The sequence below is a fragment of the Rissa tridactyla genome, chromosome 7 (genome assembly GCF_028500815.1).
Source record: "Rissa tridactyla isolate bRisTri1 chromosome 7, bRisTri1.patW.cur.20221130, whole genome shotgun sequence".
Lineage (NCBI taxonomy): Eukaryota > Metazoa > Chordata > Aves > Charadriiformes > Laridae > Rissa > Rissa tridactyla.
The window spans coordinates 21,941,317-21,958,034 of NC_071472.1; the positions used below are offsets into that span (position 1 = coordinate 21,941,317).

The window sequence follows — 16,718 nt, forward strand, 5'->3', positions numbered from 1 at the left end:
TCATGTGTTTAACTTAGGATTTTCTTCAGCACAGGAATGTCAGCACCGACATGAGGAGCTGTGCAATTCATTTTTTGGGAAGGGCAAGTAGAGTCAGTGGGGGGAAAAGAGCAAGCCAGCAGAAAACCTAAAGGCAGGATGGTAAAACTCTGGAGTATGCCATGTGCACGTGTGATGATAACAGGGGAGAAAACAAGCTATCTAAAATAAAGTGAGGCAGGGCAGACAAAATAGTGGTGTTACAGGAGTGGTACACTTACCACTTGAAATAATTTTGTGCGTGCCTAGACCGCTGTGTGTATAGTCCAGCGGCTACAACCACACTAAAGCCAGCTGCTAGTCACCTTTGCTGTAAAGTCTAGTGCAGACAACTCCAGTTTTCCTCTTGCAGCTTGTCCCTAGCGGGACTGGGCAGTGAGATAAGGAACGGAAAGTAAAAACCGACATAAAGCCAAGCAGGTTTTCTTTAGCTGGGAGTGCAACGCCACAGCCCTAACCCCGCTTTTGTTGCCGATGCGCGGTGTGCGCTCAGACGCTTTGCCGTGCCTCGTTTACGCCTCTCTGCCCTACGCGCCCACAGGCTCCACTCATCAAATGTTTCAGAGGGTCCTTTCACCCGGGACGTCCCGCTCCCATTTAATCGCCTGGGCAGGAGCGGGCCGGGGCAGCCGGTCCCGGTCCCCGCGGCGGTGCGGAGCTCGGAAGAGGAGGGCTTTTCGTTGCTGCCATCTGCCTATTTAAATCCGGCCGCAGCCTCGCCGGGAGCCCGGCGATACCGCACGGCGGCGAGGCAGAAGGGCCGCGGCGGGTTGATCAGGCGTGGAGCCGCCAGGGGAGGCTGCGTCCCTGCCGGCAGCCTCGGCCACGGTGAGCGTCCCCAGGACGGGGGACCCCGCTCGCTCGGGTCGCGTAATTTCTGGTTCGAGGTTTTTTGGAAGGGGAAGGGGGGAGGCTGCCTCTGCCCGGCCCCGGGGCCGCCTCAGGAGCGCGGCGGGCCCCGAGGCAGCCGGGGCGCGGGCGGGAGCCAATGGGGGCCGGCGCGGCCGTGTGACAGGCGGGGCGGCCGCTGCCCCTGCCGGGCGGGGAGCCGGCACAGCGCGCCGCGCCGCCCGGCAGCATCATCCGCGGCTGCAGGGCTGACACACGCCTCCATCCTCCTCTTCCCCCGGCAGGCGCTCGCACACGCCTCGCCGCGGCGAGGGAGGCCGGCGGGCGGAGCGGAGCGGAGCGGGGGGCGCCGCGGCAGACAAAGCAAAGATGGCAGGGATCCTCGCCTGGTTCTGGAACGAGCGGTTCTGGCTGCCGCACAACGTCACCTGGGCGGACCTGCAGAGCACGGAGGAAGCCGCCTTCCCGCAGGCGGAGGACCTCTACCTCGCCTTCCCCCTGGCCTTCTGCATCTTCATGATCCGGCTGCTCTTCGAAAGGTAACGCCGAGCCGTCCGCGCCGCCCCGGGCTCGGCGGGGCTGGGCGGGCCGCGCGGCTGGCGGCGGCCGTGGCCGAGGGGCAGCCGGGGACCCTTGGCTGCCCGGCGTCCTCCTCCCGCCGCCGCCGCTGCTTCTCTCCCGGCCTTGCCGGGCCCTTACGTTTCCCCCACCCCCTCGGTCGGTCACGTAGCGGGCCCGATGAGGAAGGTGGAAGGGTTCGGCAGGCAGCCGGCGGTCCTCTCCTGCTGCCCGCAGCGCGGCGCGGGCGCTAGGAGGCGAGGTCTCCCCGGGAATGGGCCCAGCCCTCCCTCCACCTGCGGCGGCCGCGGCGCCCCGGCCCGGCGCTGGCGGCGGGGGGACAAGGGCCCCGCCGCACCTGTGCGAGCCGGGGCCTGCCCCCTCTCCCCTCCCCCGGGAAGCCCCGCAAGAAGCGCCGTGGGGCCGGGGCGGGTAAAGCCGTCCCGGAGGAGAGTTCTGCCCGGCCTCCGCCGCGGGGTCGCTCCGTCCCTCTGCGCGGCCGCGGGGCAGGACTCGCCCAGGCGGGAACGGGGCGGTCGATGGCGAGTACCGGCCTGAGGGAAAGGCGCCGCTGCGCGGCCGGGCAGAGTTTTGCTTGGCCAGTGCTGTGATGGCGGTGCGGTGCGATGCGGTGCGGTGCGTCCGTGCCACGGATGGGGAATTCTCCGAGTGGTGTTGGGGTGTAGGGTCTACCTGGAGAAATGCTCCCAGCACCGTTCGTCGCTGAAACAAACTAGCCTTTCTTTGAGGTGCCTGAAGTAAAAATGCACATTTCACAAACATACAAATACATATATATGTATATTTAAACACAAGACGTCAAACTAGTGGTTGGTCAGCAATGGCTATTTTCTATGAGTGTTTCCCTAGGCCGCCTGTCACAGGGCGGCAGCCGAAGTGAAGTGGGTTGGTTGCTCACTTGCGCACGCTTCGCTGGTGCCTGACAAAGGTGGTGTTCCCTCCATCTGCAGAGAGCAAAAAAGAAATTCCCAACAGCCATGTGTCTTCAGTGCCATCTTCCCAGGCCATGCTATTAGGGTAGTCAAGGGAGAAGAAGGACCAGTAGTTACCATGTGCCAGAGAAAGGCTATAAAGATGCTTTAAAAATTATAAAATAGCTGATCTGCCAGGTAGCACTCTACATCTACTAATCATTCCCTTGCCCTGGTTGGAATATGGCAGCTGAGATGCTGGTTTGTGAAAAACTTGGCTGTTTTTATGACTAAGTTGAGAGGACCATCTTTGGTTGGGGGGGGGGGGGGGGGGGGGCGGGAAGCTGTCCTGGGTTGTTGTTAACTTCTCTGTTGCTTTACAGGTTTACTGAAAAAGACAGCAGAACTTGAGGTCTGCCTGAAAATCTGAGGTTATCAAAAGTTGTTTTAAACATCCGGAGTTAAATACTGCAATATAGTTACAATTTGAGTGCCAAGTATTATTTAGATAATGTCAAATCATTAGTGGTTTTTTCTTTTTTCCTTTGCAGTCTGTACACTGTGTACTTCCAAGTGCTGAAAGTGGGTGCGTGATGTTGCATCTCTTGCCATCTGAACTGCAAAATGTATCACAGCAGGACTGTGTTTAGATGAAGGAACAGTTAGTCAGGGAGACAATTTCAGCCTAAACTTAGAATCACATTGTTTCTTCTAGTTCTGATGCAGCAGTTAATGTTATAGAAGCTACTCTGATTATTTAGTAGTCTGTATCCACTCCCTCTGGTTATTTTTCTTCATTCAATTAAAGTACTTTTTAATTTGGCAGTACGTTATATTTTTAAGTGTCAGTTATACAGGTGAGAAAATCATTATATTTTCCTAATTCTCTTATATTCATTAGGATGATTTTGAAATTGAGATCTAGAAATGTGTTCTACTAGCCTGGTACTAGGTGAGAGACCTCCAAAGCAGTTTTATTAATAGTTTCTTAAGTATGTGTTTTTTCCTTTCTAATTTCATAGCAATTGCAAAACCCCACTGTGAGAGTAAGATCAGGTCATTTTGTGTGGGATTAATCCACACGGCATGGTATGATTGTGATTTTTCCTGTAGAGCACTATATTAAAGCACGCTGAGCAAAAGGGACTGGACCCGATTCCACTGATCGAAGCAGGGGGATTGTCTTTGACTTGGATGGGGGAAAGAGCAAGCCTTATTATTGCTCATCTGTAATTTATTTTGTCAGACCTCTCTGTACTTTGTTTGTTGGGAGCCACAGAAATGGCTCATGCACATTGTTAAAGGCTTGCAATTATTTCACTTGATAAAGCTATACAAGATCTGGAAGAGAAAGAGAGAGGAATATCTGTTGAACTGATAATTTTGCATTCTTCTGTGTATTAAAACAGCTACATTTTTTCCTTTCAAAACTCAAGTTGTGGATGACTGATGTACATGCTGCATCCTGGAACAAGCTTTTGCAGATATGTAACGGATCCCTGTTTTTGCAATGGTAACAACTAAAGAAAATATAAAAATAGATGCTGTAATACATGAAAAAAAATAACACAAAAACCAAACGAAACAACACTATGGCTTAAATCCATGGTTATACAGCAATATTTGTAATATCAACATATTCTCTATTTTGTTTTGTAAGATACCCAATACAGCTGCTCTTGTAGTTCTTTATACTGGTAGATAGGCAGCCACAGGGTGTTGCAAATCTCATTACGTATTTTATATCCATTATTTTCAGACTCTTTCACAACAGCTGACTGCTAGGCTGCTGGAGCAGTATGGTTTTACTTCCCTTGCTATGAAGGGTGACTAACTTCATGGATCTTCAAAGTAGTAAGAAATATGATTCAGGGGGAGCTGTGATTTGGACTTCATGTGTCTACTTACAAAGTTCTTGATATATCTGGGGGACAAAAACTTGTATTGTTAAGGGCTAAAAGTTGTAAAGTATATATAATTATATTCTATATACATATATATATTTGTATGTACATATTTACAGGTGCAACTGAAATGAAAGAACTTGGAAATTTTGTTATATACATATTCACCTATTATTAACAGAGTAAACTGGGTTTTTTTTTGTTCCTAGTGTGGTGAATCAACTAACCAAGTCAAGAATCCAGACACTAAATTATATTTTTATTTTATTTTTCCTTTCAAATAACCTCCTTTTTTTTCATAATTTCCTTTTCCTGCCATCCATCGCCAGCACCCTTGAATGAAAGGAAAAAGTAGATTAGAACACTAAGTGTATGCTGAATCGCTTCAGCAATTGGATCTGATGATGATGAGTGCTCTTGAAATAAGCTTTGCTCTGAGGTATAATCTCATAACCATGAGATTTAGTAGACCTATCTGCTGAGGCCATCATAGTTATGGATGAGGTGCTAAAATACCTTAACAGCCTTTTCTCTTTTCCCTTCCTTCTCATTCATCTCTTTCTTTAAATACAAAGTACGTTTTAGAAAACTATAATAACTAAGCACAAAGATAGTGTTACCTAGTAAATTTGGAAGATGGCAGGAGTTTAGCAATGCAGTGGTAATGTGGGGACGTATTTCTTCATAGTATCCATCCATTTTGTGTGTCTTGCTATTTTTTTAAAGGCATGTAAGCAATTAAGGATCCCCTCCTGTACTATACATTGCCTTCAGCTATAAGGAGATAACATAAATGCTCAATAATACCTGTGTCTGTCTCCCTGGATCCTTTCCAGTTCTAGTGCAGGCAAGACAGGTTAAAGCTGAATTGAAACTGGTCTTACTAATAGCAGGGTGTCGTAGTTTTCATTGGCCTAAAAAGATAAAGAAACATCTGTTATTCTGGGCAAATACATTTTTTTTCTTCTTTTTGTGGGGTCACACAGCTCTCCTTCCTCTGCGCTAGACCTCACTGCTCAGAAGCAGCATCCTTTCCTGTCTTCCCAAGCATGTCCTCAGTGAGGTTATATGAAAACAATGTTCACTCAGCAATCTGTGCTTCTTGGACCCAGAGCAAGAGGGTAACGCACCTCTGCTTTAGAGACTTCTCTCAATCCTCCAAAAGAAGTGCTAACTAAACAGATTTCTGATGTGGTCCAGCAATCTTCTGCTTTCTTTACACTTGGCTCATCTACTCAAGTTTCTCGTGTCTCATCTTTGCCTTGTAGTTGCAGTATATTTTATTTCCCTCATCTTCTAAGCAGCAGTTTGGGCACAGATTTAAAGAGATCGCCCCATAAACCAGCAAACTAGGCCTATAATGCCATTTTTTTGTTCTCTGACCTTGACATGGGGGCAGTTCTCAAAGGTGAAGCTGATATTCCTCGGTTGATGGAATGGCTCGTATGGTCAGGGATACTTTGATTATATATAGGAACAGCCTCCCAGCTGCACTGATTTAAACTAAGCCAGCCTCATAATTTACTATCAGTCAAATCAAGATATTCTAGACACTGAGTGTATGGAAATTCATGGCTTTTGTATGACATTTTGCTTTTATAATGATAATTCAGCCTCAAAGGGAACCTCATCTGATTGTCATTTAGTATGACACAGTAGAACCTCACCTGACTGTCATTTAGTATGACACAGTAGAATTCCTAGTGGATCAGGGTGACATAATATAATCAGTGTGTGTGTGCATGTATATAATAAATATTTTTTGCTAACTGTAAAAATTTATTCAGGTGACGATATATTAAGCTTTGCAAGTGTTTCTGATATGTGGTGTATACATACAAAGTTGATTTTTTGTAATCCCCAAGACATCAAGTATTCTTGCTTTCTTCCAACAAGAAGTAGGCTAGACAGAATACAGAATTTGAAAGAGGGTGTACAAACTTGCTGCATTTCCTGCAGCCCAAAACCTCATCTGGAGAGGGGCTGGGTGGGGCAGTGATCATTGTTTCTATCAAAACCTGCTTGCAGGCTGTGATATTTGCAGATTTCTTGCTTACTTCCCTGTGTGTTAGGTGAAATCTGACTGTTCAAGTATAATTCACTTGTGTGTAAGTGGATGCACATGTTCACTGACAATAACCTTCTCAGGGTTTTTTTCTTTATATTTTTTTATAATTTCTTTTTTTCATAAGATGACCTGTAAGGTCTTTTTTTTTTTTTTGCTTGATTACTATTTAATAAATGCTTAATTCAGTTGAAATGGAATAGGACATTGAATTAATAACTTCCTATGAAAAGACAAAGGTGATGTAAAGAATAACCAAAAAAGCTATTTCTTTTAAGTTTTAAACCAATTTCTTCTTAAAATAGTAACAATAGAGCATTAACAGTAAATAGCTTTAAAACAAATTTATGTCTGATTTTACTGTCCAATTCTCTGTGTTTCTTTTCAGTAGTTATTAATTTTCTGGCTTTGTTTCCTAGGGTTGCAGTGTTTGAGCTTCAGCCTCTAACACAAGTAGATAGCTCACAACAAAATGATTGTTTTTACCTGGGGAGCTGTTGTCTGTCTTGGCATGGATGGAGCTCTGTCTTACCAGCTCTGACCAGTGTGGTGTATGCTCACCCACCTTGATTGTGTCCGTGTCGGCTGGTACGCGTCTCTGTTGTGTAACATAGTTGTGTGTTCAGATGTAAGCTGAGAGTGTTCCTTTAAAAGAAGGCGGAGTAGACAAAATGCATACTAGTTAAATATCCTTCGTAAAGGACCATTTATAGATGCATATAAGTGCCAATCTCAAAATTGGGAGTTAAATGGGAAATATGTGTTGCACTCCAGTAGAGAATGCCATTAAAACTGATTTCTAAAATATCCATAAGTATGACAGCCAATCCACAGCTCGGCTGAGGGAAAGGTTTCAGTGACAAGTCACTGGTGGGTACTAGGAGTGTATTACTGGGGCAGAGCTGCTGTTAGTGGACTTTTGTTGGGCTCAGGTTCCAGTTACCGTTAGAAACTCCCATTTGGTTTCTGCCTGGATTCCTGTAACTGCACAGTTGTTTCTAAATTGCCTGTGGCTCTTTTGGTTGCTCCACTTCTGCCTCTGTTGCAGATTAACAGATGTTTGCTAAGAGTTTGTTCTTGGAAAAAGAAGAGCTTCTGGTATGCTGCCTTTCTACACATCTGCAGACCAATGTCGTCTTAGTCCATACAAAGTATTTAGTAAATTTGGGGAAATCTGTTCCCTTGACTCTATCTTTGTTATCTGTCAATACGGTAGAGAGGAAGGGGGTGCCTGCTCTGAACAGTGCTTATTTGACCATATTTGTGTTTTTTCCCAACAGTTGTTAAATATCCCATGCCTACAGTAGTTTGATAGTTAATAGCATTTGGGGTTTCTGTGCCTGTCTCAACGTGGTCTTGGAGTTTTGACAAGAAAGTTAAAATTACAGCATAAAAGTATGTAGCTTTCATAAGTGATGCAACCTTATATAATATTCAGTAGTATGCTTAAGACTGTAGTTGCTTTCTTATGGACAGTCAGATACTTAGGATGTATATCAACAGCTCCTTGGAGGTGCTCATCTAACACCTTGATTGCTTTGTGGTTTCCCACAGTAGTGACACTCTTCACTCATTGGGCACTTACAGATTTTGGGGGTGCAGCAGGAATGGGCATCCAGATCAAGAGAAAGAGACGGAAACGTGGGTCTCTGATAACTTGAAAGAGGAGTAATCCCTAATGTCTTGCTTTAATGTGAGCAAAATTTCTGACAATCAGATGGGCTGAGATCTGTCTTCTGCTAGGAATTCTTTTTAGCACATGATCCTTATAGAAGACTAACTCTCCACCATCCGGCATCCATCAATTTCTCATGAGGATGATACCTTTCTGGTTATTCTGAAGTAGTCAAAATCTCCACCACCTTGGTGGAGGTGAGAGGTAAAGTATTTAACATAGCCAGTTATAATCTTAGAGATAGTTTTCATAATGTTGCTGGACCTGTAACACAAAACTGTGACTTGTGTAGCAAAAGCAGAGTGTAAACTGTAATATTTTTTTTCTATGTAGTTAATACCTCGCATAATAGCAAATTTTGCTGTTGGTACGCTTTCATACTGCTAAGCAATTGCGAAGCCTCATGTAACTGATGTAACTACTGATGTAGCATAATCAAATTTTATCTCTCAAGGTAATTGGCTGTACAATTACCAAGAATGTCTAAGAGCTATAAAGAAGCATAACATCCACTTAGCCGTGTTGTGTATTTTATAATACGAAAGATACACATGTATTTGTACATCGACTAATAATCCAAGTTACCTTTTCCACAGGGAGGAACAGAATGCTGAGATTCTCCAGACTACCTGGTGTTAATGAATTATCTGTCAGGTTCACTAACCTAAACCTCATTTTAATATTATAAATGATGCACTTTAAAGCTTGATCTGAAATGATGAAAAGCATTCTTTGCACTCACAGGTCACACTAGGATGGTTAAAGCAATATATGTAAATCACTTGCATTTTTTCCTCAGTGTGAGTGCAGTAAAAGCTTCCTTTTAATAGCATCTTCCCTGTCTTGTTTTTTCCTGTGGGCATCGGGGGCAATAACCTATAGTACTATATTAAGAAAAATAAATCTAGCTGACATAGTTACACTGGTGCAAAAAACAGAGGTTAGAGCCCAGAGGGTGTCCATGGGCATAAAATCTTAGATTCCTGAGGCTGTTTTAGTATTTGTGCATGCAGTAGTATTTGTCTATCCTTTGTAACTAGCTGGTTCCTCTATTTTTAACAGTAATGGGATGACCCAGAGGAAAAAGTGGCTCTTTCATTTATTACATGTAGTGTCATCACGTCTACTCATTGCCCATTCGCCATCCTCTGAGATAAACTTAATGTTTTAGTTCTGCAAGCAGAAGCAGAAAAAAGTCTTGATAGAAATTATGGTGAAATCCTGAATTTGGAATTGGGATCTCTTCACTCCCTTTTTGCCTCTGTTGCTGACTGAATTCAGTTATGACATTCTGTCGACACCTGGACTTTCGCTGGGACTGTCAGTTACTGTATCCCTGGGGCTCTCATGCTTGCACTGAGAAGAGAGTGAAAGCGGAGGCCACGCTCAGTTTCTACTTTGCTATGACATTTGACATCCTGCAGTTACTCAGAACTTTAAACTATGACGGCTGCTTTTGCACCAATACCGTCTACCTGGACAAATGGTACAAAGGAGCATAACTGCCTAGGCTACTGTGAGTTGCTTTCATGCGGTGGCAGGGAATTGCATATTTGAAAATAAGTCCGAGCTGTACGGTGCAAAGTAAAAAGGACTTACTCAAAAGCAGCTGCAGATCACAAAAGTGAGTAATGTGAAAAGAAGATCAGAATGGTACATTATGATATCCCTCGTGCTTGCTTGTGCTTGCTTGTGCTTGTGTCTGTTGTGACTGTGTGATGTATCTCTTGCTGAAAGAAGTGCAGTGGTCTATATAGCTGGAGATAAACTGTCTGGTGTGCTGTCATGAAGGGGACAGTCTGAACAAGGTATGTTCCTTAAGAAGTACAGAAATTAGCCTTGGTATGGCAACTGCTGAAACTTTGGGCAGCATAAACATGGAATGCTAGTCTAAAATTGTGGACATTACAGCATGACAAAGCAGACAAAATTAAATGTATGTGAAATGAAAGTGAGCTGAGAAATTTTGGGGACAGTGGGTGAACTCAGGTGGTGGTGAGCTCCTCTGATGCGTTTCTCAACCAGGAGACTTGCTCTGTTGGGGAGCTGGAGGGCTCTAGCTGACTGTCAGGGCAGTGGCTTTCCCGGGCACTGCCGTAGCAGATGAGACCAGTGAGTCATCGAGACCAGAATCCCCCTTGCAACTGGTGAGACCAGTTCCTTCTGTTGAAAACAAAGTTTTAGGTAATGAGTAGGTCATGAGTTGGAATGTGCCTGTTGACAAACTTTTCTGCAGTTGTCCATTAGATTTTCTTGAACTTCCTGCTCTTTACTCCTTGCAGTTGTCCAAAGCATGCTGCTGGACGAGATGATCAGGCCCAGTTGGGTGCATTTATTCTTCTTACAGGCATCATGTTGGAAAGAAGCTATTGAGAAAAAGAAAAGCAAGTGGTTAGACCACAAGCATGAGCGTGTTTTGTATATATTGAAGCAATAATTGGGTGGTAATTGGGTGGTTGATACTTATCTGTCAACTTTTCCCACACACCTGGTATGAGAGAAGGGAGAGAACTGATATGATAAGAGAGTAGCCTGAAACAGTTCTCTATATGAACAGTTCCGCAGCCAAACGCTCCCCAGGATTACAACACCCATGGTACTAAATTAACTTTGCAGTGATTGCATTGACGTGATTACGACAAATTGAGCTGCAAATGGAGTCCTGGGAGTGCTGGTGGACAACAGGTTGAACATGAGCCAGAAATGCACCAGCAGCGTTGGGGAAAGTGTTGCCAGCAGGTTGAGGGAAGGGATTATTTCCCTGTACTCAGCACTGGTGAGGCCATGTCTGGAATGATGAGTCCAGTTTTGGTCTCCCCTCTACAAGACATGAACATACTGGAGTGAGGGCAGAGGAGGGCCACTAAGATGATGAAAGGTTTTGAGCATCTGACATACAAGGAGAGGCTGAGAGAGCTGGTTCAGTGTGGAGAAGGAGAAGGCTTCAGGAGGGTCCTATCCTTGTGTACAAATAACTGATACAAGGAGTAAAGAAGGCAGAACCAGACTCTTCTTAGTGGTGTCCAGTGAAAAGACAAGAGGCAACCAGCAATTCATATGCAGGAAATTCTGTTTAAACATGAGAACAAACTTTTTCCTGGGATGGTGGTGAAAAACTGGGACAGGTTACCCAGAGAGGTTGTGGGGTCTCCATCTGTGGAGATACTCAAAAACCAACTAGGTACAGTCCTGCTCTAGTTGACCATGCTGTGAGTACGGGGCTGGACTTGGTGATCTCCAGAGGTCTCTTCCAACCTCAGTGATTCCATAAAATGGTAAACCTCACTAAATGGCATACTTTCACAATGCAGGGCTCCAAGGGGCTCCTAGGATCCTGTGTCTGTATAAAGTGTGTAAACTGTATTGGAAACCTGAATAGGTGAGGATTAGGTTGAAGTTCACTGTAAACCTGTAGGAGAAACTTAATTAGGGCATAGCACATAATACTTGATTGAATGGACATCTGCATTTTCCATTTGCTGTAGAATGGGTCTTTTGATTTTATTGTAGCCTGGCCCGTGAGCAGACGGGATGTAAATCAAGAAGTAAATGTAGACCTCCTCTACCTAAGCCAGGAATTAACCTTGTGGGTACTACCCAAAATGAAGTCTGAGTTGCTGTGGTATAAACGCATACTATTCCCTTCTAGGATCAATATTTGAGTTCTCCTACAGCATTAAATTTGATTATAACAGGCAATTTTGAGGATAATTTTAGTGTTTTTCTCCTTAAGTTGATTCTTCTCCACACTCCAATATCTTCAAGATAATTCTGGTTTTGAAAATAATTCACAGAAAGAGGTGCTTAGAAGATCACATGCTTTACTGGAAAAGCTTTTATTGCCTTTGTTTTCAAGATAATAAGAGTATATCAGTCTTAAAAAAAAAAAAAAAAGAGAAGCCAGTCTTTAGTTCCACATTCACTAATTGTTTATATAGGAACTATATATGTACATATGTGTGACACAGTGGCATCATATCACTCTACAGAATACTTTTTTTCCCTGTTAAACTAAAAAAATATTTTAAGAGCAGCTATAAAATATTGACTGGTTTAGACAATGAGATAATTCAAAGTGTCAGTTGTTGGGGTGATAATGAAACACTTTGATATTTGACAGAAGAAACACACCTATATCCTAATTAGAGGAACTGTCATGTCTGCTGACCTGGAACTGTTATTTTCTAGAGCATTTATAAGAAATGTGAAAAACACTCAGTTTTCTTCCAGTTGGGAATTAAATGGAAATTTAGAAATGTCAAAATTTCGTCAGGAGCAGATGTCCTGACTTTCAGCCAGCACTGATAAGTGGGTCTGGTTATGAGACAACGATGTAGAGCTAAAAATGAGATCTCTACAGCATTTCCTACCTCCAGAAACGTTCGTTCTTGATCAGCTCTTAATTTTAGAGTTACTCAGTTTGTGTCTGTATGCATGGTGCACAGAAAGTTTTGTTGTGTTTTGGTTTTTTTTGGTTTGTATTTTATTTTATTTAAGAAAAAAAATTATCTGTGAACAGGTTGATCTTCTTGAAAATAGGCTGCTAGAATTGTGGCAAGAGCTCAAACCTCTAGCCTGGCATCTACCTTCTGTTGTCAAGATGAAAAGTGCGCTAGCGTAAATGGAAGAACTCTACTTCATCTTGCTTACTCTTCCATTGACAGCTGACTTCAAGGTTTGAAGAGAAAGTAGCACTTTGTATCCATCACCATAGAATTACTTGTGTTTTACCTTATTTCCTGATTGGAATAACTCAGGCATAACACCAGGGTGCCTTAGAGCTTTAAATACTAATAACAAATCTCTTACTCAAGTAAGGTGCCTCTAAGAATAGAAAACTGTGAAGTTATCTTGAAGCATCTGCATTTAAACTTAAGTGCATTGTAGTTAAATCGTTTGCCCTATTCTGGAGGGTGGATTTAGTGGTGGTATGTTTTTTTTGTGGGTTCTTTTGTTTGTTTGTTGTATTTTATGACCATGCGTTCATTTATAACTAAACACAACAGCCATCACATCTTTGAAGCACCAGGGATGTATAGATACACAGCTAGAATTTAGGATTCTGATTGTTTCACATCTGCTACAGAAGCTCCCTATTAATGATTCAAAAATAATGCATTGTTCTGGGGCAAAGCATATGATTCCTGACAGTTTAACGCGCTCTCTTTCACTTCTCATCTTGCAGCTGCCCCCATCTCAAAATAAATTTACCTTACATGTCTCATTTAAATTAAAATTAAGGTTTATTCCAGTATTTTTTTGCTATGCATCTTTCTGATCTTCATCTCGTCTTCTCTGTACCCCATAAATGTGTTCTTGTCCTGCACCTGCTCCCACCTTATTTTTTCTTTTCATTTGCCCTCGTGTTGGTTCCCTCCCGCACCACCCCCCATGCATGATGTTCTGCAGAGCTGCTGATGGCAAAGGCAGAGCTGAAGTTTCTGTCTTAAGGTTTGTCCGTTGTTGCCCAGCTCTTGTGTATGGAAGAGGCAGCAACTGAAATAGAGAGGAAGCAAAGTCTTTTGCCCCCCTTCAGTGCTGTTACAGTGTGTAACTATCATTCAGATGAGCTGCTCTTCCATTGCTCTTTTATTGAAGAGCAGTGGTAACAGCATTACAGACTCCTAACTTAGCTTTTAAAATGGCATTTAATTGTAAAAGCAGCCAGAGGAAGGCCTGCTGAGTGCAGTGGTGTGTAGGAAGTTTGGGTTGGGGAAGGGTTTCAAGCTGATCCTAATTTTATCAAGTATCTTTCTCAGTTTGGTGGAAAAAGAATACATTGGTCATCTTAATTGCAAAATCCTCAAAGTGTTTATTAGCAAAAATCATAGCTTCTTTCATATTTTGTTTCTACAAACTCCTGTATCCATACCAGAAAATATTCCCTGAAAAATGGTTTGGAAATATTCCAAGTGTGTTGACTAAGAAAATGACATTATCTGCTAAATGAATTGCCATCCTCTCCCAGCTCTTAGACTAGAGTGCAGCACGATGAGAAACCATACACAGAGAAGGAGGTAGCTATCAAAGCAAGGGTGTTGCCAGCTGTTTGGTCTATAAAGTGATTCACAGAGCAAGAAGGTGGTAACCTTGATTTCAGTCCTCCATATCCAGTGCTTTGTATGCAATCTCCAAAGGACTTCTGCTTCCCTTGAATAACTGTGGCTGACTTTAGACCTTGACCAGAATAGGAAGGTATTATGGATTGTTGTTTGATTTTATTTTTGTTTGTTTATGGTGGTGGCCCTCTGTCTTGGGGAAGACTTGTTGGAATGAAAAACCAAGGCAGTAGCTTCCAGCATCTTGATTTTTCTTCTTGTTTATATGGTTCTGTGTAGAGATTCTAAATAAAAAGGTAGATTAGTTCATTTTCATATATAAAAATGGTCTTTGGAATCCAGGTGTTACCACTTGCACCTGGTCTTCTCTTTCAGACTTGTATTAACTTCACGTGGTGCTTCTGCAAATATCTTCCAAAGCTTTAGGCCTGCCTGCTGCACATGGGACAGTAAATCCTAAATCATACATGAAAAAATAAGATTACATTGGTCAGGGTTTTTCATGCTCCCTGCCCAATTACTTCCTACAGTTCCCTATGAAACATCCTAGAGTCCATACATCAGATTAGCTGTCTCTCTTGGAGTATTAGCATTTGTTTTCCTATATGAATTTTAATGTAAAGAGTGCATTAACTTTGTGAAACTTTATTACATACATAAAGAGAGCTTTGTCACACAGTCTTAGTTGATTATTTACATACTGGTAAGGTCTGCTGGTGGTGTAAATCACAGTTCGTTTCAGGGTGGTCAGGCTGATTTATACCAGTTGAGAATCTATATTACTCTTGAATAAGATTTATTTACTCGCAAAGGTCCTGAATCTGATCTTCTGCCAATATAAATTAGAAATTAGCTTCTGCTGAGTTCTGGTGTTACAGCAGCATAAACTTGTGTGAAAGACCAGAAATTGTATGTCATTATGTCTGGTCATGTGTAACCATCTGATTACTGTTTTAGAAGCAGAAGCCATTTAATCTGTACACCTAGGTAGAAATCAAAGCTATATATATAATCATTTAAAAAAAATAATAAATCCATTTTTCTTTCCTTGATAAAGTGCTGCATTTCCCCCCCTCCCCCATTTTTTTCAAGCCTGGTACTGTTCTGTCTGAAAATCTCACACTTAAAAGGTTAGTTAACATTTGATATTAACTAGAAAGACTTGCACTTTTTTGACAAAGTAAGATGTGGGCCTGTTCTCCTGCATGATATAGGGTCAGTCAAAGGTATGATGTATGATAGCCTTGCTACTCCTTCCCTCAGTCCCTGTTGAACAAAAGCATCTCTACTACTGACCAAAGGCATCAGGTCTGCAACTCAACAACAGGCTATTGGTAGGCACCTTGTGGACAGCTTTCTTGTGTCCTGCCCTGGTTCTGCTCTTGCACAGAGCTACTTTGTGGTGGTGAAGACGGTCTGATACAACTGTGCAGTGGTTGTAGCTCCTGGCAACATGTGTAGGGTGGCCTGGAAGGAGTATCCTGGTGTTGCCCTAACAGGTACTCTGCTGCAACTGCGTTGCTGTTGGTCTGTGGCAAGTAGCTTAATGTGAACACAGATGTTCTATGTAAACTATAGTCATTGCCAGAGTTACAATATAAGCATCTATTAAGAGCTTTGAGTACACACAAACAGAAAAAGTGTCATCCTTAATGATAATGATGTTTGTTCCACATGTGGTGATTTTGTGATTTAGAGAGTACAACTGGGGGGGCGTGTGTGTACATGTAGATATTAAATAGGTTATAACGTTGACCTCCAAGAATGTCTCCTACTCTACTTCACAGCAGGGTGCTCTCTGTGCCTTGCCCGGTAGTGCTGCAGGTATTTATTTATACTGAATGACATAAAGAGGCCTCTAAATGAGTACAATTGCATAATGAATAGGAAAATGGAGCACACTGGATCTACCCTGTATTTTCTTACAGTTCCCCTTTAACCAAACTCTTTGCAAGTGAAGGCTTGACAAATGTCCCCCCTCAGCTTTGCCTACAGAAAAGCAGTTATCAATCAGAAACCTTAATTGCAGGAGTGGACTCTGCGTTCTCCAGAGCCTCCACAACTCCGCCTGTGGGACAGTGATTGGAGTATACTGGTCTGGTCTTGCTGTTGAGAGTGGAAGAGCAAGACTCCTGGCTCAGGAGGTCTAACTTTCAGTGTTACAGTAAAGCAGAGGACTGAAAACTAGCGTGCTTGTGTTCTCTGCTGATGATTTTGAGTGATCCATTATGTGGTCTTAGGGCCTGGAATCCTTTTTTATAATAATGAGTGTAAGAACAGTAACTGCTTCTTGCTTCTAAAATGCTTTCACATTGTTTAATGAGAACTGTCGCAAATAGCAAAAAGTTTTCAGAACTTGCTGCAAGGTATTTCCTTGCTTTTCCATCCATTTACAGTGTGCCTGGAAGAGTCATGGACAGGGTTGGGTTTTTTTCCTTCCTTATTCCTTACCTCTAAAATTGTATTGAAAACATAATAGTAATAGTGATGATGATATTACAATGTTTGCCTGTTCCAAGAGGGTGTTTTGAGATGCAGGTCTGTAAAGGGGACTTAATGCATATGAACAGTTGAGAAAGGTCTGAGTAATGTCATGATGGCTGTGGCGCTTTTGGACACCTGAATGCTATTTAGGAC

At 43.0% G+C, this 16,718-nt stretch overlaps 1 protein-coding gene across 1 annotated transcript in view; it reads left to right on the top strand.

Annotated features, from left to right (window-relative positions):
- Positions 1-782: 782 nt before the first annotated feature.
- CERS6 (ceramide synthase 6) overlaps positions 783-16,718 on the top strand; it is a 134,684-nt gene continuing 118,748 nt past the window's right edge. The window contains exons 1-2 of the mRNA XM_054209702.1: positions 783-867; positions 1,173-1,427. Of these exons, the coding sequence (XP_054065677.1) occupies positions 1,258-1,427 (170 nt within the window). The 5' untranslated portion in view covers positions 783-867; positions 1,173-1,257. The remainder of the gene's footprint in view (positions 868-1,172; positions 1,428-16,718) is intronic.